Raw genomic sequence first — 24,709 nt, 5'->3', positions numbered from 1 at the left:
ATGTCGGCAACGTCACCACCGGCACTGCAGGGCAGGCTCCGGGAAGGCCCAGGCTGGGCCTAGCGACGGTCGAGAGCTGGATTCAGGGATGCACAGATCGGGATCGGGGGCAGCAGGAAAACAGTCGAAGTCCTCCTTGGACACCGGCCATAGCAGAAAGAGCAAGAGCGAGCAAGAGCGAGCCAGGGGAGCGAGACCCTCGTGATCCCCCCGCTTTATACCGAGAATGACGTGTATGGGATGGAATACCCTCGTTGGTCAATTTTGGGTCACCTGCCCTGTCTGCTCCCCCCTGCAGCTGCGACCCCCCCCTTCGGCTTTTCACTTGTAAGCAGTGAGGAATTCAGCGGTGACCTTGGTTTCTCTAAGAAAAAAGTACAGCAAGAGCCTTACTGCACAACATCCCTACCGGTGCCTCAGCGATAACTACAAACTTCGAGCGTTATCAGTCCTGGAAGCAGACACTGTCTGCAAAAACATGCAGTTAGTTTCAGAAAGTGCAGTTATTTAGAGGAGACTTAGCTGAAAGTAAAAATCACTGAAAGGAAAATCGGCCTGATTTAGGCCAAACCAGGACAGCTTGTCACTACTTGATGACTAAAAAAAGCGTGACACAGTTTTGGGAGACTCCTTATCCCTGAAATTTTTTTAGTGTACCCAAGTCCTGTTTGAATGTGCCGTTTGTGGTACAGATAGAACTGGGACTGAGTAATGCCGAGCTCCGAACAGATTCGTAACAAAATCTTACTAGCCCTCCTGATGCGTTGCTTTGCCTTGATCCCTACATCTTACATCTTTAGTATCTAATAGGGATTGCTTAAAAGGATATCTAGTGATTACAATTTTTTTTTCCCTTTTATGGTTTTGTTCTCTTACTGGGCCCGGCCTTCAAAACTCGCTTTGCGCTGTATGTCTGCCTCCCCTTGGGGATTTTAGGAGTTTAATGCGCCTATATTTTACATTGGGAACTCTTCAGAGAAATTGTCTCTTGTATTTTAAGATATATTTTACTGTGCGAGGAGCTGTAATGATGACCTTCAGTGTGGATTCAGAGAGTTTTGCAAGGGCCAAGTGTGTAAGGCTTATTTGAAGTTTTGAGAGGAGATCTGGATGCTGTTCTGTCTGCTACTTGAATTACTTACTGCGTGCAGCAGCTGTGGATTTTCACTGTAGCACCTTTGCTGCTATTACCAGTGTTCATAGTGTTTTTTTGTTATTTTGCAGTTTACAAAAATGACTAAGACTACTGGTTTGTCAGTGTCAGGTTCCGGATTAAGATCTGCCTTATTAGTAAATCTAGAAATTAAATGCAGTCAGTCCTGAGAGGGACCTGCCCATTCAATGCAGTCAGTCCACGTGGGACCCGACTGATTAATCACCCCGTATAAATCACCCCAAAATCCTGACCAAAGATAGAATAGATTCGTGATCCTTGAGTTCGGACAAAGCACAACCGAGGCACGGTATCAATAAACTTAACCTTGACTTTATTAAGTCCAACAATGAGGCAACTTAGTGAACACGGAAGGGAGAGAGAAAGAGAGAAGTAAGTAAAAGGAAGAGAGGAAAAGAGATCAGTTGAGAGGGAAAGGATAGTCATCACCCTGGATCCCGCGGCGTCCCGTGGTCCCTCTGTTGATTCTGGGCAGTCAGGGGTGGGCACGCGCGTGGTGGGGCAAAACGGCCTCTTTTATAGAGAATTTTTGCAGAGTCATGCTGACGTGGAGCCGCCAGTCACAGTTTGCACCACTCACAGGCCCGAGGGCGCGCCAGGTACGGTTCCCGCGCCGTAGGATTGGCCCATTGCCAGCCTGTCGCCCGATATCCCGGATAGGTCCCTCTGGAGGTGGTGGAGGGCTGGAGGGCAGAGACGTCACTCACCCCTAGTCAGCGACTAACTTCTTGCCTCAGAAAATGTTGTCAAGGTCAAGTAGTCCTGTACCCCAGAAGATGGCGTCTGAGCACGGGGGATAGGACGGTTTCTGAGACAATGCCAATAAAAAAAAAAAGGGGGGACAAGGAATAGATCCCCACAGTCAGAAGACGTAGTGTGGAACTGCAAGATACTGCTGAAGGAGAGGGACGTGGTTCTCAAGCTGATGGATAAATGTGAAGAAATTTCAAGTAACCTGGCAATGTAAGTATCCAGGATGACTGAAGGTGGAGGATGTGAATGGAACATAGATCAACCCTCCATCCTGAATCAGAGCAAACTTAGCGATGCAGCTGCTAAATGCCACTCAACTTTTCGTGTATTTTAAAAGTTAGCAGTTATGTAAGTGCTTTTAACTGGTTGTAGATGACTGATTTTAGAAGAAAGATATTCATTGTAACATTCATTTTGATCATTTAAGACATATGAAAATTCAGATAAACTACTTAGAAATTTCAGGAATGCCCTTTGGTATTCACGTGACTGATTAAATAGAGTTTGTTGTGTTTTTCACTACACCAGGAGATCTGGAGTGCCTTAAAATATAGGCAGTGTTAAACTACCATTCTGTCATTAATACAAGTGTAAAGTTGTGTTTCATGGAGAAACAAATAAAAGATGGTAACACGTTCATCTTGATTTCTTAACAGTTTGGAACTCAAGCCGTATCAGAAGATAGCTTTGAACTGGTTGGCGCTGCTGCATGAGCACAGCGTGAATGGCATATTGGCTGATGAAATGGTAAGTGTGAAACTGATTATTTAAGAATCGTTAAAGTTTGACAAAAATGACTTTGTTAAATTATTTAATTTCCTAGAAACCTCAAGCAGAGTGTAAGTCATTTGTTTTAGCTAATATAACTTAGGTTGCAAACAGTTTCTCCAAATGTTTAGAAGCTTCTGAGCTCTCACTTTCAATTTGGAAGTCAAAGGTAGCCTAAGATTCATGGACACCGATAATTACAAGTCACATGGTGTTTTCTGCTGCAGTGGAAGCAGTTTCTATCACAATGGATGATCCTCAAACCATTCATATTAGTAGTTCCTTGCCCATAACTAGAATTCATTCTGCTGTCCAGCAGTTAGTTGTAGTGAGCCCCTGTCACGGTTCTGGGTTGGAAAATTAAAACAGTTTTAATAAACTATAATAATGAAAAAGAGTATAATAACAATAATAGAAATAATCAAATATATACAAATATATATACAAAACCAAGATTGAGCTCCCCTGAAGTCAGCCACGTCACCACCGGCACTGCAGGGCAGGCTCCGGGAAGGCCCAGGCTGGGCCTAGCGACGGTCGAGAGCTGGATTCAGGAACGCACGGATCAGGATCAGGAGCAGCAGGAAAACAGACGGAGTCCTTCTTGGACACCGGCCATAGCAGAAAGAGAGCGAGACCCTCGTGATCCCCCCCTTTATACCGAGAATGACGTGTGTGGGATGGAATACCCTCGTTGGTCAATTTTGGGTCACCTGCCCTGTCTGCTCCCCGCTGCAGCTGCGACCCCGCTTCGGCTCTTCACTTGTAAGCAGTGAGGAATTCAGCAGTGACCTTGGTTTCTCTAAGAATAAGTACAGCAAGAGCCTTACTGCACAACATCCCTACCGGTACCTCAGCGATAACTACAAACTTCGAGCGTTATCAGTCCTGGAAGCAGACACTGTCTGCAAAAACATGCAGTTAGTTTCAGAAAGTGCAGTTACTTAGAGGAGACTTAGCTGAAAGTAAAAATCACTGAAAGGAAAATCGGCCTGGTTTAGGCCAAACCAGGACAGCCCCTGTCTTCTACCTTTCTCTGTCAGTTTCAAAACAGGTAGTTAACAATACAGAAGAACCTCAGTAGGTAGAAAGCTTTTCTGCTTCTCCAGCATTTTGACCATCTCTTGTCATTATGCTCCCCATAAGCTTTGAAATAAGAGAGAAAAGCGGGTGGGTTTGAGGTTTTGTTTGGTGCTGACACCACCAGTAACTGTACAACAGAACAAACTTAGTGATGCAGCTGCTAAATGTGTTGCCAGTTCCTTTTAATCCTGGCTGCTCTTCATCTGTGACAAATCATGAGTGAATGGATGGGTTTGCTTCACTAAGACTTTGGCAGAGTTTCTCAACTTCCGTACGTTTCATATTTGTAAGAACTACCTTATGTGCATATTTTGTGGTAGGTAAGATAAATTTTTAAATCCATGACACAGAAGACAGGAAGATGAGCATTGGCAGAAACACAGGGTTATCTTAAAGAAATCTGATTTCCATACTAAATTCCACTTCAGAAATAGCTGGAATATCCTTTGTACAAGTGGCTCAAATGGAAAGAAACAATTAGTTTCCAAGTAATCATTTGTCTGCAGCACTGTTTCAGGAAGGTAAATTTTTGAAGAAGGTTTGAGGGATGAACCTGAACTAAAATGAAAAGCTTCATAAATGGAAAAGATGAATCCCTGTTGCTCAAATGTTGAGCTGAAAAGATAATTGAGTTTGATTGCGATTGTACTTAAGAAGGAATTGTCTTCTGTGAAACAATGTGGTTAAACAGGACAATTTTTCTACCCACGTTTGTAATCTTTAGTTGACATTGACTAGACTGTAACTGTCTTATGAGTACAAAACAGTATTATGTTCTACAGATTGTAAGTTTGTTTAAATGGATTTGTTTTCTCTTAGGGCTTAGGAAAAACAGTTGAAGCTATTGCATTTCTAGCTTATCTCTACCAAAAGGGCAATAGAGGTCCCCATTTGATAGTTGTGCCAGCTTCAACGTTAGGTAAGTTACAAGATTCAAAAGTATTGGTTTGTTATAAAAAAAAAAACCTGGACAGACTGTGAAACAAAGATAATTTTGTGAAAGAAAACTTAGTTTTCTTATGGTGATATTCAACTCCTTAAGTAATTTGAATTGGAATGCAAACCACACTGAAGGCATGCTTGTTCTGAATTAATCAGACCTAACATGGATTTTTTTTTTAATAAGCGCTGTATGCTTTACAAAATATAAAGCTACTTGCTACGATTTGAACTTGTTTAGCAAAATAAGTCTTTTTACTTACTGAATATGGGCTGAAATTGCTAGCCTTCAGGCTGTGCTTAGGGTTAGGATACGTCAGAGAAGCTGATGAGTTTGAGCAGAAACTAGTTCTCTGTGGAGTTAAATTTGGTTTTGTTGAATGGTTGTAGAAAGGAGAAAGTGGCAAGTTTAATTTAGACAGAAGATGCTGCTTTTAATATAAAATACTTATTTGGGCATCAAAAATTTCTCTTAACATCCGAAAAGCTTCCGCTCGTTCAACATCAGTTCAAAGTTGCCATTTTCAGTGTGCCTTTAAAATCCACTAGAAGCCATTTTTTTAAATAACTCTTAAAACTGCACGTTACTTCAAAGCTGAGGTGTACATAAAAGTGTTAACGAAGGTGCTTTTGTGAAGAGATTCATAGAGGCTCATGAGTTACAGTGGCAGGCTGGTCCAAGCCGACCAGCATGGGGATGCCTGGGAAGCGCGGTCTCCCTGCAGCTTTCCTGACCCTTTTCCAAAGGAGTCTCCTCAGCCCTGATCTGGGTCAAGTGGTATTTGCCAGAGACCTCCTTCTGCTGTGCTTTGGGGTCAGCATTTGTGTTGGCTGTCAGGTAGCTTCCCCTTGGGCACGGTATTGTTGCCTGTGGTCGCTCTGCTGGCTGCACTCCTGGAGCCGGGTCGAGCTGTCAGGCTGCTTGCCAAATCCCAGAGGCACTGTCTCTCCTGATGAAACACTTCTGCATGCAAGTACTGACAACTGAAGGGATTTGCTTTCTGAGGAATGAACTGTCTAGGGAAGAAATCAGGCTGAAAAGTTCAGCACTGTATTGTTTTACATGGTGGCTACAGACTGTGTAGGTTCTGTTTCTGTAAGGGTTTGAAGCACAGGCTGGTTAAGCAAGTGTCATTTCAAGCCCGCTTGTGGGTTGTTTGATTTTCTTGAATATTATCAGTTTTCCATCATTTTGACAGAAAGTTTCTTAACCTTCAGGAGAATTTAAAGGGATTTGCTTTAAAATCAGATGTTTAGCTTAATGCTGAGGTGTGTCTGAAGTTATGTAAGACGTAATAAAGTATAAATGACTTGGTTTTTATTTGAATGATGTCTTACAGATAACTGGGTAAGAGAAGTTCATCTGTGGTGTCCTCATCTGAACGTCCTTGTTTACCATGGTGAGGAATGTAATGTGGAAATTAAGCCAATGATACAGTTGCTTGCACGGTCAGCCTAAGAAAAGATGAATTGCTCATGGAAGCATTGTTTTAAGACAGTTGTTTAAACACACATTTATTGCCAACTGTATTTCTGTGTACTGTCTTAATTTTTATAGGTCTATAAATTATATATATAAGTAATTGTGTTCATTGTGTGCTTTCACAGGATCCCAAGAAGATCGGAAAGATCTGAGGGAGGACATCATTAATGAAGTTGTGGATTTCAATGTGATTATAACTACGTAAGTACAATAATTAAATAACAAGTGAGATTCGGTTAGCTCCTGCTGACCTCTAGTGGTACAACAAAACAAAGTTCGGAATTTTATTAATGCCATAGCAGGTACTGTGTAATAGGTGCTTCAGATAGTATTTATCTATCTATTAATAAATACTAATGGATACATATTACTTTGTGATAGATTTGCACAGCTTTTTGGAAAGTGTTATGGAGGGCACTGTTCATCAAGTAGACTGTAATTATTTGCCAGTAGTAAATTGTGTTATGGTTGGTTACTTCTAGGCGGTTTGACATAGTGCCCCTCGTGCGTGTGTTCTGTCCATAGCTCTTAACGATTTTAGGGAATTTAATAAGATTGCGATAGTAGTATGTTCATGTTAAATTTGCCTTTAAAGTGTCTTTTACGATGTTTTTCTCTGGCAGATACAACTGTGCAATTAGCAGCCCAGGTGATCGAGGGCTGTTTCGCAGGCTGGAGCTTAACTATGCAATTTTTGACGAAGGTCATATGCTCAAGAACATGAGCTCCATACGCTACCTGCACCTTATGACAATTAATGTAAGCACTGTAGTACTGGTACAGTAATAATATAGTTACAACTTATTTTCCAAGATGGTATTTTCATCAAAATCATTTTTAAGAAGGTGATCTTTAAGCGGTTAAACTATGGCTTGTACTTGCAATTGAAAACTTGTGCATAAGTACTGTATGACATTAGAAAAGATGTGATACGAGATTAGAGATGTTAGATATGGGTTAGAGATGTTAAAAGGAAGCTCACTGCTCTGGTGCAGCCCTCTGATTATTACCCTTTGTTAGTTATCCAGGTTGGTAATGATGAGGTTGTAGAGAGAAGTCTGAAGGCAATCAAAAAGGACTTCAAGGCACTGGGGCAACTAGTTGAAGGTTCGGATGCACAGGTGGTGTTTTCATCAATACCTCAAGTGGTAGGGAAAAACACTGAAAGGGGGTGGAAAACACACCTGATTAACACATGGTTCAGAGACTGGTGCCACCGTTGGAATTTTGGGTTCTTTGATCATGGGGAAGTTTATATGGCACCTGGTCTCCTGGCGACAGATGGAGTACATCTGTCTCAAAGGGAAAAAAGGATCCTCGCAAGGAGTTGGTGGGGCTCATTGCAAGGGCTTTAAACTAGGCTCGAAGGGGGAAGGGCTAAAATCAGGCTCACTGGAGATGAGCCTAAGGACAGCCTTGAAACTGCTGTCCTATTTAAGGTGGATAATGGTGGTACATGGGGCAATAATAACACAGGGCTCACTAATAAGTTAGTAATCAAGGAAGTGGCCAGGAATGGTCAGATAGCAAGAGTGAAAACTGGTGGCTTAACTCCCTCTCTGAAGTGCTTATATACCAATGCACGGAGTATGGGAAATAAACAGGAGGAGCTGGAGATCTGCCTTAGATTGCATGACTATGATATAGTTGCGATCACTGAAACATGGTGGGACAGCTCCCATGACTGGAATGTTGTCATGGATGGCTATGTACTATTTAGGAAAGACAGACAAACAAGGCGAGGCGGTGGTGTTGCTCTTTATGTGCAAGAGCAACTGAAATGTATTGAGTTCTGTCCAGGGCGGGAGGAGGAACAGGTTGAAAGCTTGTGGGTAAGAATTAAGGGACATGCAAAGGGGAGTGAAACTGTTGTGGGGGTCTACTATAGACCACCAAACCAAGAAGATGATGTTGATGAGGCCTTCTACAGACAACTGGAGGTAGCCTCTAGAACACACTCCTTGGTACTCATGGGTGACTTTAATCACCCTGATATTTGTTGGGAAGCCCACGCAGCTAGACATGTTCAGTCAAAAAGGCCCTTGCAGTGCATCAATGATAACTTCTTAATTCAGGTAGTGGAGGAACCAACGAGAAAAGGTGCACTGCTGGACCTTGTATTAATGAATAAAGAAGGACTAGCTGGGGACATTAAGGTTGGGAACAGCCTTGGCAACAGTGATCACGACATGGTGGAGTTTAGTATTTTACAAGGTAGAAGTAGGGCAATAAGTAGGATTACAACCCTGGACTTCCGCAGGGCCAACTTTGTACTATTCAAAGATCTACTTGTAGGAATCCCATGGGCTAAGACTCTGGAGGGCAAAGAAGCCCAAGAAAGTTGGTCAGTTTTTAAATACCACTTCCTCCAAGCCCAAGATAGGTACGTTCCCTTGAGTAAAAAATCGGCTAGACGTGCTATGAGACCTGCATGGATGAGCAAGAAGGTTCTGAAGGAAATCTCGCGGAAGAAAGAAATTTACAGTTTGTGGAAGAAGGGTCTTGTCACTTGGGAGAACTATAGGGAAGTTGTCAGAACGTGTAGGAAGGCAACGAGAAAGGCCAAAGCCCTCTTAGAACTAAAACTGGCAAAGGAAGTAAAAGAGAACAAAAACGGCTTCTTCAAATATATCAGTAGCAAAAGGAAGAACAGGGAAAGTGTGGGCCCTCTGCTGAATGAGGCAGCAGCCCTGATAACCGAGGATGCAGAGAAGGCAGAGTTGCTGAATACCTTCTTTGCTTCAGTCTTTAATCCTAAGACCAGCCCTTGTGATCTTCAGACCCTGGATGTAGGAGAGGAAGCCTGGAGGAGGGAAGACTCTCCACTAGTCAGTGAAGACTGGGTTAGTGATCAGTTACAGAAATTGAACACACACAAGTCCATGGGCCCCGATGAGATGCACCCAAGAGTGTTGAGAGAACTGGCTGATGTTGTTGCTCTTACCGCTCTGCATCATCTTCGCAAGATCGTGGCAAACAGGAGAGGTGCCTGAGGAGTGGAGGAAAGCCAATGTCACTCCAGCCTTCAAAAAAGGCAAGAAGGAAGATCCAGCAAACTACAGACCAGTCAGCCTCACCTCCATCCCTGGAAAAATGATGGAGCGGCTCATTCTGGAGGTCATCTCTAAGCACATGGAAAAGAAGGTTATCAGGAGCAGTTAGCATGGATTTACCAAGGGGAAATCATGCTTGACTAACCTGATAGCATTCTATGATGTTGTGACTGAATGCGTAGACGCAGGGAGACCAGTGGATGTAGTCTACCTTGACCTTAGCAAGGCATTTGACACAGTTTCCCATGACATTCTCGTGAGCAAACTCAGGAAGTGTGAGGCAGAAGAACAGACAGATGGATTAAGAACTGGCTACACAATAGAGCCCAGAGTGGTAATCAATGGTGCCAAGTCCAGCTGGAGACCTGTAACTAGTGGAGTCCCCCAGGGATCGGTGCTGGGTCCAGTCCTGTTCAACATCTTCATCAACGACCTTGATGAAGGGACAGAGTGTCTTCTCAGCAAGTTTGCTGATGATACAAAGCTGGGAGGTTTGGCTGATACACCTGAAGGCTGTGTGGCCATTCAGCGTGATTTGGACAGACTGGAGAGCTGGGCAAAGAGGAACCTAATGAGGTTCAACAAGAATAAGTGCAGAGTCCTGCACCGGGGAAGGAGTAATAAAATGCACCAGTACAGGTTAGGAGGTGATCTGCTAGAGAGCAGCTCCGTGGAGAAGGACCTTGGAGTCGTGGTGGACAAGTTATCCATGGGACAGCAATGTGCTCTTGTGGCCAAGAAGGCCAATGGTATCCTGGGGTGCATTAAGAAGAGTGTGTCCAGCAGATCAAGGGAGGTCCTCCTCCCCCTCTACTCTACCCTGGTGAGACCTCACCTGGAGCATTGCGTTCAGTTCTGGGCTCCCCAGTTCAAGAGGGACAGAGATCTACTGGAGAGAGTCCAACGGAGGGCTACGAGGACGATTAAGGGACTGGAACACCTGCCTTATGAGGAAAGGTTGAGAGACCTGGGGCTTTTTAGTCTGGAGAAGAGAAGACTGAGAGGAGATCTGATTAATGTGTATAAATATATGGGGGCTGGGTGTCAAGAGGAAAGGTGCAACCTCTTTTCACTTGTGCCCTGCGATAGGAGAAGGAGCAACGGATGCAAACTAGAGCACAGGAAGTTCAACCTCAACACGAGGAAGAACTTCTGTACCATAAGGGTTACAGAGCACTGGAACAGGCTCCCCAGAGAGGTTGTGGAGTCTCCTTCTCTGGAGACTTTCAAGACCCGTCTGGATGCGTTCCTGTGTAACCTACCCTAGATTGGTCCTGCTCTGGCAGGGGGGTTGGACTCGATGATCTCCAGAGGTCCCTTCCAACCCCTAACATTCTATGATTCTATGATATGGGAGCAACAATTAGTACATTAATTTAAAAAAAACCAACCAAACAAGAAAAACGCTAATAGAGCCAGGAAGGCTTTTCTTACGTCTGGATTAGACTTCTTGAATAGTCTTAAATTGATACGTGTTCAGTTCCCCACAGATCTGTAAACCATTTTGTTGAGTTAAACAGGAAATTATTCAATGAGATCTAAATATACTTAAAGCTTAAATAGTTACAATTTAAACCAAGCTCATTTTCTCCGTTCTCCATAGCTGTGTTGTTTCTGCCAATATTAATTTTTAACCTATTCGACTAATGTTTCCCACTGCTGTTTTCCACTTTGGACAAATAGGCAAAGAATCGCTTACTGCTAACGGGGACTCCGTTTCAAAATAACCTGTTGGAATTGATGTCCCTCTTGAATTTTGTCATGCCGTGTATGTTCAGCAGGAGCACAAGAGAAGTCCGAAGGATGTTCTCTTCAAAAGCAGTAAGTATTATATATTCTCTTCTTGAAAATAACTTTTTTTGTTAGGACGCTGATGTTGCTTTATCACTTCTGGTTTATATTGGTATCTTACGGAAACAGGTAGTGTGATTATGAAAATCTAGAAAATGAAACAATGAAATAAACCTTTTAATGTAAAAATGTGTCATAACAGGGTATCTCAGAACACTAATGGTCCTGTTAGATCTGTCTGTTGTGGCTGAGTTTTTCATGAAGTTAGAATAGTCAAGGCAGCATTGGTACAGCTGAAAACTTCATGCTGTAATTGAATTCTTGCAATATTTTCCTTAGAAGAGTGCTGAAGCACAAAGCCTATATGAAAAGGAGAGGATTGTACATGCAAAGCAGATAATAAAACCATTCATCTTGAGAAGAATAAAAGATGAGGTAATGTTTTATCTTTCAAATAATGGCTTCATATTATCAAAAGGCCTGATAGTCTTTGAGACTAACAGTAGAATTTAATGTCAAATCTTATCACTGCTAGTTCTACCTGTTTGTCTGGGAAGAGCAAGAAACTTAAGCTATCTTTCATCTTTTAGGAGTTTGCAAGTAAAAATGTGAGCTGTTGCAGCTTTGGGTTTTGATGCTCATTATTTGCTGACTGTTTACAGTTGGGAAATTTAGTTAGGAGAGATCACGGAAAGATGTTTCAGTGCACTGCTAAGCGGTGAGAGGTGAGAAATCCTCCACATTAACCACAAAAATATTTGTGACTTGAGAGTAGTGATGTTTTATTTTAACTGAAAGGATTAAGATTAAGGCAGTGAATGTGCATGTGTGTATTTGTGCATATGTATGACTAGAAATGTGCGTTTTAAGTTATTTTGGTGTCTTCAAAATGTTTCTCTTTCATTCTAAAATCCAAACCCTATTTAAATTCTTCTATTTAGAATTGCATAGATAAAAGAAAGGGAAAACTTAGTAGTGATCCGAAAAATGTTTCTGTGCACTTGCATACTTAGTAGTCATTGGCTTGAAGGGGGTATCTCTGACTAGCATGAGTGTAGGTTCCAGGTATTGCATGTATTATTATTTCATGTGGTTTTGGAATGTCCAGAGCATGTTACTTGTTGGGGGGAGTGATGTATAATGCAAAACGAGTTCTGAGTTTGTAAGTCGAACTGCTGACTCAGCGAAGTTGCAGCCAATGAAAGGAGTTGGGATGGGGAGAATGAACAGCGAAGCTTAAAAGCAGGCTTGTAAGATAGTACAGAATTACTGACCACTCACTACAGTACAGTTTTTACCCGGTATGTTTTTATTTTGTCAGGTCCTTAAACAACTACCTCCCAAAAAATATTTCATTGAATTATGCGCCATGTCTGAGAAACAGGAACAACTATACTGTGATCTCTTAAAGAACGTCAAGAAAACTGTTAACAGTAATGGTATGTGAGGGTCTCGTTTACTTTTGCTGGATTTTTCTCATGCCCAGACATGTGTCGAATGTGACTACAAAGCCCTTGCTTTGTAGAAATGTCTCACGCTCATAAACTGATTATATCCTTTCTATGAATTTTTCCAAAGTTCAGGTAATAGTTGAAATGTCAAATTCAATCCTTAGAAATAAAGTTCCTCTGAGAGATAAAGATGCGTCAGATAGGCATCTATGTACTGCTTCTGAATAGACCTTATTTCTTTGTTTACAGAGAAAAACTCTTATATGGGAAATGTAATGATGCAACTTAGAAAAATGGCTAATCACCCTCTCTTGCACCGTCAGTATTACACAGATGACAAGCTCAGGACAATGTCCATGCTTATGCTCAAGGTAAGGTGATGAGATTCAGAAGCAATCCTTAATTTCTCAGAATTTTTAATGCAACTTAAATAGATTTTTTTTTTAATTGTCAGTCCTCTGGTCAAGAGCGTGTCTTTGCAAAACTTAATTTATTGTGGCTTTTTTTTATTTCTCTGCATCTATCCAGTGCTCTAATCAAGCTCTGTCTGTGTTTAACACTGGTGGGCTTTTTTTGTATCAGATATTAGAAGGGAGCGAACAGTTGTGGGACTGCAGTCATCTCCTGTTCATTAGCTCCCACTTACACCTCATCCCTTCAGCCCAAAATTTAAAACCAAAGTACTTATGAAAAAAATCCTGGGTGGGCACTTGAGTTTACTAGTATTTTCTGAGTAGCAAGAAATCGAGGCTGTACAGAAGTAAAACAAGAAAGGCGTAAGTATTGAACTGTGGAGGATTATTTTTTTAATTTGGGTGGGGTTAATGCCTGTGGAGTTGGGGGAAAATTGTTGCTTCTTTCTGAAGTATAAAAAAACCCTGAATGTGCAGCAGGTCCTCTAAGAAAGTTACAGCTGGCTTTGAATATCTGCAGCTTTGTTTTAGAATAAAGCCAGTCAAGGCTGGGGGGAAGGGAAGAAGTCACCCGTTGGTTTATGGAGGATTTTTGTCCCTTGTTATTCCTACTCATACCATCGTACTCTCCAGATGTGGCTTTTCTTTTCCTCTTTCTTCCAGGCATGACATCCCTCTACCCACCCTACATCTTGGGCTGGGCTTCCCATGTCTTCTACCATCTTTCCAAGGATTGGACCTCCCTTTAAGGGAATGTGTCTTCAGGGGAAGAGGTCTGATTCAGGGGTCAAAGGTCATAGGGCTTGATGGGAACTAGGTAATTTTTATGGAGGTTGAGCATATTCTTCTTAGTTTTTGGTTCTTGTAAAAGCTAAATTGCAAAGTAATGATCCTCTACTATAAACCTGGGGTGGCAGTGTTCATCTTTTGTTGCTTGCATGAGGCACGCTCTGGCATTTGCCCATGTCTAGTCGTGCTACTTTGTTCTTTCAGAAACTTTGGGTGTTATTGTGTGGTGTTTCTGTTTTTTCCTGTCTGTCTGGCGAGATTGTGTATTGCATTATTTGCCTTCATTTTTTGCTAACAGGAACCCACCCATTACGATGCTAACCCTGACCTTATCCTTGAAGATATGACGGTAATGACAGATTTTGAGCTGCATTTGCTTTCTAAGCAATATTCTCACATCAATGACTTCAAGTTAGAGATGGATCAGATCTTGGATTCTGGCAAGTTTAGAGCGCTGGAACGCATTCTCTCCGACCTTAAAGAGAAGGTTGGTACTCGAGATGGTTGACTCATCTTTTCCTGTCCATCTAAAGGGTGGCTCTAAATAACGGGTTAAATTAACGTCTGCTGGCTGTATGTGCAACCCAGTTGCTGTTTTGTGGAGTATTACAATGTGATTTAGTGCATGTGCAGTATTGCAAAGCAATACTTAGAGCTTTTAATGTGCAGTCCTGCCTCCACAGGTCACCTTAGAGACAGCTGAAATAAGCTTCCCCATTTTTCCAAGTTTTAGAACATTCATCCTGAGTTGACGCTACTTTCTCGATGTACGCAGGGCTAGCGTCATTTTCACAGCTCATGAACTTTGACCTTTTGGCAATTGAATAAGACTGTATTACATAAGAATAATCATGTATGTGTTAAGCCAGTGTAAAGGTAAGAAGAGGTCACTGCTTTGAGTCATAGATTCAAACTGGCTTATTTTACAAATAAGCATGTACCGTAATACTTCAGAGTATCCTGAATTTGCACAAGTGTTCATCTGTTCGATTATTTCAGACAAGAGTGCTACTGCTCTGTATTATATGGAATATAGCTTAAACTTAAGTTGGTAAAGAAAATGTTTTGTTGATGTTTGTAGTGGAGTAGGTCTGTCATTTATGGATTTGATAGGTGATTTCTAGATTGCTTAAGTCCCGTAAGTACAAAGTAAGTAAAAAATTACTGCACTGACAAAAGGTGGGTTAATTCAGCAGAAATACTGGATATGATATCTTCACTGAAAGTCAGTCCTGACTTGATGAAGTTCAGCTTAGTCTTTTAGTTTGGAAAATAGGGATTCGGTCAAAGTAAAATCATGTATTTGCACCAATAAAGTATTTGTGTAGTTTGTTATCTGTAATGGACGTGTTTTAAAGCTTTTGTTTTGCTTTGTCATTTCCAGGGTGACAGAGTTGTATTGTTTAGCCAGTTTACTATGGTGCTGGATATCTTGGAAGTTTTCCTAGAACACCACCAACATAGATATATTAGGTTGGATGGAAAAATACCCATTTCTGATCGGTATGTGGCTCTTTTGCTGAAGATGAGAGAGAAAAAAATGAATGTGTGCATGGCGGGGGGGGAGGTGACTCAAACCCCTTACCTTTGTTTTCCAGTGTATAGAATTGTGTGATCACTGGGCATTGACTATAGAAGGGGTTTAATGTTGGATTTCAGATCACCTTAGTAAGGATGAATGAAGTAAGGGGAAAAAACGGGGGGGCGCGCTCGCAGGTGCTGGGCGACGGTCCGGAGTAAACGACACCCTCTCAATGTGAGTATGGAAGTTTCTCGTTTATTCGCAAAGCACGCCGCGAATGTATAGGCGGTAACCTGAGTACATGCTAATCACGCATCCCGATCGCACTTGTGATTGGTCTATGGATTTACATACTCGGAGCTCTGGACTTAACTCTTGCGTAGCTCAAAGCCTGGGTTGCTCAGACTGCTCAGTGGCACAAGATCGTGCCCCTTCTCACTTAACCAAGCCTCTACAAGATGAGGCTGAAAGGTGAATTTTGGATGGTCGGGTTACAGTCTTGGCCATTAAAATGGAAACTTGTGTCTTCAGCAGTTCATGGCGTGTTTGATTTGCTTGTGTGTCAGCATGCCATAACAAAAGCTCACCTGTAGATATTCCTTGGAAGTAAAGTAGATCTGTTACAATAGGCAGATAAACCCCTTTGTTTCTCTGGGACAAACCATTTACTCTGTCCTTCACAGCTGAAAATGTTGCAGTGCTTTTCTTGTATTTGAGCTGTGCTGGTTTTCTGCCGTTTCCTGATTTTTTAAAATTTTTTTTTAGATGCTCTTCCCTTCGTTTCAAAAGCCTGTCATTCTTGCTGTGGTGTTACTTCCCACTTAGAGTTGAAATCTGTTACTTTCCTTGTATGTGCAATTAGTACAGAAGAGAGTCGTGAAGCTAAATTCCTCCCTCCCCCCACCCCTGTTTGTTTCATGTACTTCAGTCTTCCCTCGTCCTCCAACTTGCTCTTTGTATTCTATGATCATCCAAAATCTTTTTGCAAGCCTCTTTTCGTTCCTTGCTATCGATCTGTCACTCTGAGTATGTTTCTCTGGTCACTGCTGAGGACTGTTGGTACCCTTTTTCCTTCTGCGTAACGTCTGTACTTTTGACGTGCTTTGCAATGCCACTGTCCTCCCTTTCAAAAGATCATCATCTCAACTTCTGTATTCGACTCGGGAGCCAGTGTGGTGTTTTCTCCAAGGACTGATGCATGTTTTCTTGTGTTCTGCAGAATACACCTAATAGATCAGTTCAATACAGATATGGGTCTATTTGTATTCCTCCTGACAACCAAAGCTGGCGGTTTAGGAATTAATCTGACCTTGGCAAATGTTGTCATTCTGCATGATATTGACTGCAACCCTTACAATGACAAGCAAGCAGAAGACCGATGCCATAGAGTAGGTCAAACAAGGTAAGACTTTTTAATGACAATGCTTGGCTTTTCTTGGAGGCAGGGTCTCAAAGGAGGCTAACAAGACAATGTTTTATGATTAAAATTTCCATTTTAAGCAGAGACTTGCATAAACCGTGTCTGGGTTGTGTGGGAGATAGGTAATTTTAATTGTCTCCATCTGTGTTGCTGCCAAAAGAAGCCTTATTTACATTCTCCTCCTTTCTCCAGTTCTCTATAACTCTCGAATTCTCTGTAATTCTCAAATTTCTGGTGCTAGGAACTATTTCAAGGCAGATCTGAAGTCTCTGGGTTTGTTTGGCAAAGCTGTTTGTTCTCTTCAGGAGACTTGTAAGCTCTGAAGTGCCACCCTGTCATAAGAGTGAACCCATGGACTGTTTTAGAGTCCTCCATCAGAATAAGCTAGCCTGAGCAATAGAATATGTTTAATAACTGGTAATTCAAGTGTAGTATGGGATGAGGTGGAAGTTGAGTTGTTTCTATTAACGGAGTTTTTTGTGACCGTCCAGACTTTGCGGTGGCTGGGAGTGCAGGAGAAAACAAGCTTTCTGGCAGTACAGAGCACAGTTGGTCCCGACAGAAAAACTAGCAGCTCTTTGTATTGCCCGTTTGTTCGTTTCCTCCTTCTTGTTTTAAACCACTGCCAGCTGAGTAAAGGCACAGCATCCTCCCCTTGTGCACTAATCCAAAGAAACTATTAAAATGGATTTATCCTATTTTGTGCTTTCCAGAGAGGTAAAAGTCATAAAGCTAATCAGTAAGGGGACTATTGAAGAATCCATGCTGAAAATCAGCCAGCAGAAACTGAAGTTAGAAGAAGATATGACTGCAGCAGATGTAGGTAAGTCTCTTGCCCACAATGATGTCCACTTAAGTGAATTAAGGTTGCTGCAGTTTATTATTCTGAAAAAAAAACAAGGTTCTGGATGCAGACAAGCCTTTTTTTTTTTGTCATGTTAAACTACAAAGATGTATTTGTGCTGATTATTGTTTGGTTGGACAGGAAGTGCCCTCTGAGTCTGACCCACAAATCAATGACAGACTTGTACAAGTAGAGGGTTTTGTACAGTTTTGAGAAGCTAGACTTCTGTCTGTCTATGTGAAATATTTTGAGCTGTACTAACTGTGACGGACAGAGTTTGTATGCCTTAAACAACTTGTTTGACAACTCTGGCTGGAGGAGGGTATGCATACTACAGAGGCCTGCAAGTCTGGCAAGAGATAAGGGTCTTGGGAACAGAACAATACCCCTGCTGTGCCTTAATTGTTGTGATTTACAACTCTGGCTGGAGGAAGAGATAAGTCCTGTGGAGGCGGGATGGTATCTTTTCCTTGGGGCCAGCCTACATGTGCAACAACTTTGCAAGGCCTCAACCACGCTTGTGCAGAAGCGGGGTCATACAGCGGACACCACAACTAGGGGATCACGACCACCAGACACCCCTTGGGGGACCACCGACTCATTTCGAGAACAATCTAAGACTACAAAGCGCAGGCGTCCCAATTAGCATGGGAAGTGAGCAGAGGCGGGGGAGACAAGAGGGATGTTACCACCCTCTCCTATCTCGCACGCAAATGACCTAAAGTATTTAGACCTTCTTGTGGGGTTCCCATGGGACAATGGTGGGAACGAGGTACGGAACGAGGTACTGAACGAGCTATGTCCAGGCATGTCCAGGGGGTGGTAATGGGGTGGTAATGAACTAGCCAATCATAATAAAGAACAAGGACTTTGGCTATGAGAAAAATAAGATATGGGGAAGTTGAAAAATAAGAAAGAATGCTGCACCTGCAAGATATAGCTTTTTAGCATAAGCCAATCAGAACTAATATAGAGGCGTGTGAACAAAGCATACTAACCAATCACAATAGAAATGACATGTACACAGAGTGTGTACAAAAATAGAATAGTATAAATGTACCCTCAATAGAATAGTATAAATGTACCCTCAGATACGTAAATAAACGAGATCTGCTTAACGATCATATTGGTCTGCGTGCATTTACTCTGTGCCCTCTCAACAAGTGGCGCCCGAACAGGGACCTTCCCCCGGACCAGGGGCCTTCGGCCGGAGACTGCGGAGAAGCAGCGGACAACGGCACGAAAGGAAAGGGTGAGAGGAAGCCAGCTGTAGAGTGCTGCCCCGGCACTGGATTTTCGCACCGGCAGGAACGGATGCGGTAAGCCCGAGTTTTGCTAGCAAAGGAAAACCTGGGTAGGGCTTCCCAGGCAGCTGGGGGAGGAATGGGGTCTACCCTGACCAAGACAGAAGTGGCAGTGGTGAAACTCCTCCAACATATACTCTCTGAGAGAGGAATTAAATATGACGAAGCTGCGTTAAAGCAGTTACTGTTTTGGGCAAAAGATAAAGGACATTTTACAACCTTTAATGATGTCTTTGAAGTGCCTTTATGGGAGAAGATTGGTGACTCTCTCTGGAATGCAGTGTCAAGTGGTGATAAGGAAATCTTTAAATTGTCTGCTACATGGAGGCTGGTTAGCGAAGCGTTAAAAGGAATAAAAGCAGAGAGAGAAGTCACACATACAGCTTTTATGGCTTTAGGACGGCAAGCGCCTACTACCCCCTCACTGTTTGCGGGACCAACACCTCCCACGGCCCCGGTGGCTGTACCGGTGGCAGCTCCTTTATCACCGTGGGTACGGACGGCTCCGAAAAAAGCTGAGGAGCGGGGAGCGAGTAAAATAGATAGAGATCCATTAGAACCGGTAGTGTGCCCTAAAACACAAACTCGATTTGGACTAATTGATTCAGACGCTGAACAGGAGACTTGGCCGAAACCCCCTCCGAAACCCCCTCCTCCTCTCATTGATCTCTCTACGGATGAGGCTGAGCAGGAGAACAAGAAGGAGGGTAAACCTGCTTCGTATCCACCTTTACTGGATTCGCCGTTTCCTGAGTCTGTTGAACAAAGTTTACATTCCGGCGCTAAACGACCACCGTTAAAGTCTCCAGTTACGGAGTCAGCAGTACCAGAGTCACAAGGACTTAAAGGACCGTTACCATCATGAAATGGACACTAAATTGACATGACAGAGCTTGGTAGACGACTGGAAGAATTAAAGACGGAATTGCAGCAGCATCGTACAGCCAACGCCTCGGGACACGTGACTATGTCTCCCCAAAACCCCCCCCTGTGTTCAGGACAAGTATTACGGCCACCTCAACCTCCTTTGCAAATCCCTACTCCACCTTTAGATCAGGGCGGGGGGGGAGGTTTGCGTCCATCTGGTAATGTGGGAGGTGAGGGAGAGAGTCAGCATCCGCCCGCGTATACAGGGGAGCGGGGGGGGAGGTGAGGGAGGAGTGAAATGGAAAGGGATCATTCGAGATGCGTTATTAGAAGGAGTTATAATTCCACAAGCATATCCGGTGATTGTGGGTGCAGGTCCTGAGGGAAGAAATATTTGGCAACCGTTAGATTGGAAAATTGTAAAAGAAGCATTGTTACTACAGTTAGCGAGGGACAACACAGATGAGGACTGCGGGAGAGTTGTTGCAGGGATGGCGAATCATGACCCCACCTTAACTGAGCTGATGGATGCTTGTGGGAAAGTAGGAACCACCACGTTTCAGATGGAGCATTTAGCAAAAACTTTTGCGGTGGCAGTTAAGGTAGTTCATCGTTGTTATACATGTGAGCAAGAAGGTCACTTTAAGAAAAACTGCCTTAAGAAGTCGAAGTTGAGTGGGAGAGATAACTCTGTTTTGATGTGTCATTGCTGTGAGAAGCTGAGGCATTTTGTGAAGCTGTGCAGGTCTAAGTATAATGCTCAAGGTCAGCTGATAACAACCAGCTGCAGAGTGCAGGGAAACTGGACAAAGAACGCGGGGGGGGAACCGTGTGCTGACACAAATGAATCTTCCCAACCAGTTCCAGGCCTAAGCAGTTAACTCGCAGCCCAAACCGCAGGGAGCACAGGACTGGTGTTTCCACGCGGGGTTAACCTGCGCGGCTGCCAAGCCTTGGACCTGTGGCAAACAGGGATAAGGCTAATGCTGATTGTCAAAAGATCATTGAAGCTTTACCTGGAAAAACAGATTTGAATGTTATGATAAAGGCATGTGCAAAAGTGGGTACTGTGGAACATAAGGCTCAAGTTATGGCTGCGGCTGTACTTGGGGCTTACGTCATCACAATTGCAGCCTCTATTCCAATTGTTAGCAGGGGACACAACTTTAACAGCACCACGACAGACTACTGCAGAGGTACAGCAACTGGTTACAGAAGTAGAAAGCAGGCTACATTCCAAATTTGTACATCGTATTGATTTGAATCAAGAAATACAAATTATCACTTTGTTTGATAGGCAAATTCCATAGGTAATAATTGGTCAATGGAATTCAGAATGATCAGGTTCGTTACAGAGCTATTGGCACAGACTATCATCAAAGGACGGATGCGATGTCGGGAGCTTGTGGCCAGAGATCCTGCATCACTAACCGTTCCTATTGCAGCTCGATATTTTGAGTGGTGTATGGCTAATAGCTTTGCTTTACAAACAGCTATGGAGAATTTCTCGGGACAGGTTGTTGAGTGCGGAACTTCCAATTGCCACGGGAGTGTGGTGTACAGACACTCCCGTGGATGGAATTACCATTTTTACGGATGGATCTGGGAACACAGGCAAGGCGGGCCTTGTCTGGTATTCTGACGGCAAGTGGGAATCTATAGTAATACAACAAGAGGGTTCACCTCAGGTGGTAGGATTACGAGCTGTATTAGAAGTATTTCAGAATTTTCCCATTCCCTTTAATTTGGTTACTGATTCAGTATATGTAGCTGGCATTGTAAAGCAATTGGATAGATCTGTTATAGACAATACATGTAATCAGTGTGTTTTTGAATTGCTGCGAGCTCTGTGGCAAGAAATTCAAATCCGAACTGCATTGTTTTATGTTTTACATGTAAGAAATCATACTAATTTGCCTGGGTTTATTGCAGAAGGCAATGCTCGAGTGGACTCTTTGGCTTTTCATCCTAAAACAACAATTTGTACCAGAGTGGAAGCAATAGTACAATTGCTTGTCAAAGTGCGTAAAAGAATTACAGACATTACTGGACTAGACTCAGATGTTATCTATTTACCTATCAAGAAGGAATATCTACAGTGGTTAACAAATCAGTCAACTATTTTTCAAATGGCCTTACAGGACTTTACCGGACAATTGTTAACACATTTGCCAAAAGATAAAAAGCTACAGTTTATTTGCGAACAGGATTGGGAAGAAAAACCTATCAGATCAGAGATACCTGTGACTGGACTAACTGTTTTTACTGATGCAGGAAAGCGATCACATTCAGCAGTTATTACCTGGCAAGAGGATGGACAATGGAAACATTGCAAATTCTCAGGACAAACTGAGGACTCATTACAGACACTTGAACTTTTTGCGATATATCAGGTTTTTGTAAATTGGAAGGACTTACCTGTAAATATTGTAACAGACTCTCTTTATGCAGCAGGCATTGTAAATCGAATTGAAAGAGCTTTTATACGACCAGTGAAGAATATGCGACTTTACACCATTTTGCTACAGTTGCATCAGGCAATAAACCTCAGAGAGGTACCTTATTCTGTTACACACATTCGTAGTCATCAATTTGATCAAGGTTTGAGCATTGGCAATAATAAAGCAGACACACTTGTGTCCTATACGCAAATATCACCAAATTTATTTGAACAAGCTCGCCTATCCCATCAATTCTTTCATCAATCAACAAAAATGCTAGCGAAACAATTTCACCTCACCATGGCACAAGCATGCGAATTGGTCAGTGCTTGTCCTAGTTGTCAGAAAATTGGCATGGGAATTGGGATAGGGGTAAATCCTTGAGGGTTGTGTGCGTTGCAACTGTGGCAAATGGATGTTACTCACATTACAGAATTTGGAAGACTCAAATATGTTCATGTATCTATTGATACGTTTTCACATGTAATATGGGCAACAACACAAACTGGGGAAACAGGTCGTCATGTCAAACGACATTTACTTGCTTGCTTTGCAAGTCTTGGGGTTCCACAACAACTTAAGACTGATAATGGACCAGCATATTGTTCACAGATTTTTCGTCAATTTTGTCAACTATGGGGTATTACATATGTCACTGGGATTCCTCATTCGCCTACGGGTCAGGCGATTGTGGAACGTGCTCATAGTATATTGAAACAGCTTCTGCAAAAACAAAAAGGGGGAGAGGAAACTGAACCTTCTGAGAGACTTGCAAAAGCTGTTTATGTACTTAACCATTTAACTTTAGCCGGAGATCCGACAGAGAGTAACAAAAAACAACAGGACAATCAGGGATACAGCAGGAAATAGTTGGCTCAACAAAATCCTGCAAGAATTAGGTGGATTGTCTCTAAAAGGATGGTTAGCCACATTGTTAGAGGGAATAGTTTATGTAGTTGTGATTATAGTTATCATAGGGATCTTCGTGGGTTGTGTTAAGACAATCATTGAGAAGAGTATATGGAAGTAGTGAGATAATAAATCTAACTACTTCCAAAGGGGGAAATTGATACCGGATGGTTTAGCAACGATTTAGCAAGAGTAGGCCTCAGAGGAGGCTCTAAAAGGCCTGCTCTGTGTTACCTTTATACAGAATCAGCTTTCCTGTCAGTAATTTTCCTTTCAGCTAGAATAATAGAGAATAACAGTATGTTCTGAAGCAAACTGCATGTTTTGTAGATAGAGTTTACTTATGGGAATGTTTATAATAGGCATTATCCTACTTGTGTTATCCTGTTTGTTTGCATGTTTGCAGAGAACTGTACAACGAATGGTCAATACAGCCTTTTTGGCACAACAACAGAGAGCAGGATTTGTGGGTAACCAAGGCTGGGATTCTCTGACCGGGCTCTGCGAGACACAGGGAACCAGGTTTAAATAAGAAACGAAGACAAAAAGGACGAGACGGGACATGGCTCGTTCAAAAACAAAAAGGGGGATTTGTGGGGTTCCCATGGGACAATGGTGGGAACGAGGTACTGAACGAGCTATGTCCAGGCATGCCCAGGGGGTGGTAATGGGGTGGTAATGAACTAGCCAATCATAATAAAGAACAAGGACTTTGGCTATGAGAAAAATAAGGTATGGGGAAGTTGAAAAATAAGAAAGAATGCTGCACCTGCAAGATATAGCTTTTTAGCATAAGCCAATCAGAACTAATATAGAGGCGTGTGAACAAAGCATACTAACCAATCACAATAGAAATGACATGTACACAGAGTATGTACAAAAATAGAATAGTATAAATGTACCCTCAATAGAATAGTATAAATGTACCCTCAGATACGTAAATAAACGAGATCTGCTTAACGATCATATTGGTCTGCGTGCATTTACTCCGTGCCCTCTCAACACTTCTCACTTGGGATGCTGGCGCGCGCTCCCGCCCGCCACCTGAGGACCGATCCTGCAAGCGATTTACCGGAGGAGCAACTCTGCAAGCAACTTACCAACTCTACAGACAACTTACATCGCTGGATCCAAGGGTGGTGATCTCTCTTTCTCTCTCTCGTAGTCTCTATCCTCTTTCTCTTTTCCCTTTTGCTTTTCTCTCTTTTCTCAATGCCTTTAGAAACCCAAGACACTTACAACCATGCAACTTTCCCTGTATTAATAAATTGTTCTTAATTTCATACCAGTTATTTGGTGTCGTTTCACCTTAATTTACTCCAAGGGATTTATGAACTAGTTGCGACCAGGTCGTAACACTAACGCTTGATTTTATTCCTCAGGAGAAGAAGGAACCGTTCCATCAGATATAGCGACACTACTAAAAGCTTCATTAGGCCTCTAAAAGGTAAATACGTTGTGGAATTCAAGGAATAAAGTTGATGTTGTACCCCAAAGGCTCTTAGGTTACTGATGACCATGAGTTTTATGAACATTTGTAACTTTTTATAGTTTCTTTATTGTATTCCTCATGGTATTGAAAATTTTTAACACCGACAGCATTGTACTGATGCTTAAAAATCATAGAATCATAGAATGGTTTGGGTTGGAAGGGACGTTAAAGATCATCTAGTTCCAATCCCCCTGCCACAGGCAGGGGCACCTT

At 42.5% G+C, this 24,709-nt stretch overlaps 1 protein-coding gene across 1 annotated transcript; it reads left to right on the top strand.

Moving 5' to 3' along the window:
* Positions 1–1,230: 1,230 nt before the first annotated feature.
* Positions 1,231–24,448, top strand: LOC137664807 (SWI/SNF-related matrix-associated actin-dependent regulator of chromatin subfamily A containing DEAD/H box 1-like). The gene is given in 16 exon segments (XM_068403303.1): positions 1,231–1,257; positions 2,037–2,207; positions 2,582–2,674; positions 4,598–4,697; positions 6,058–6,117; positions 6,326–6,401; positions 6,824–6,959; positions 10,937–11,074; positions 11,384–11,479; positions 12,366–12,483; positions 12,745–12,866; positions 13,996–14,184; positions 15,082–15,200; positions 16,439–16,621; positions 17,353–17,462; positions 24,387–24,448. Coding segments are annotated over 16 exon segments (1,797 nt in total). The 5' UTR covers positions 1,231–1,233.
* Positions 24,449–24,709: the final 261 nt, after the last annotated feature.

The sequence above is a fragment of the Nyctibius grandis genome, chromosome 6 (genome assembly GCF_013368605.1).
Source record: "Nyctibius grandis isolate bNycGra1 chromosome 6, bNycGra1.pri, whole genome shotgun sequence".
In the NCBI taxonomy this organism is placed as follows: Eukaryota; Metazoa; Chordata; class Aves; order Nyctibiiformes; family Nyctibiidae; genus Nyctibius; species Nyctibius grandis.
This window is presented reverse-complemented; position numbering and strand designations above follow the sequence as displayed.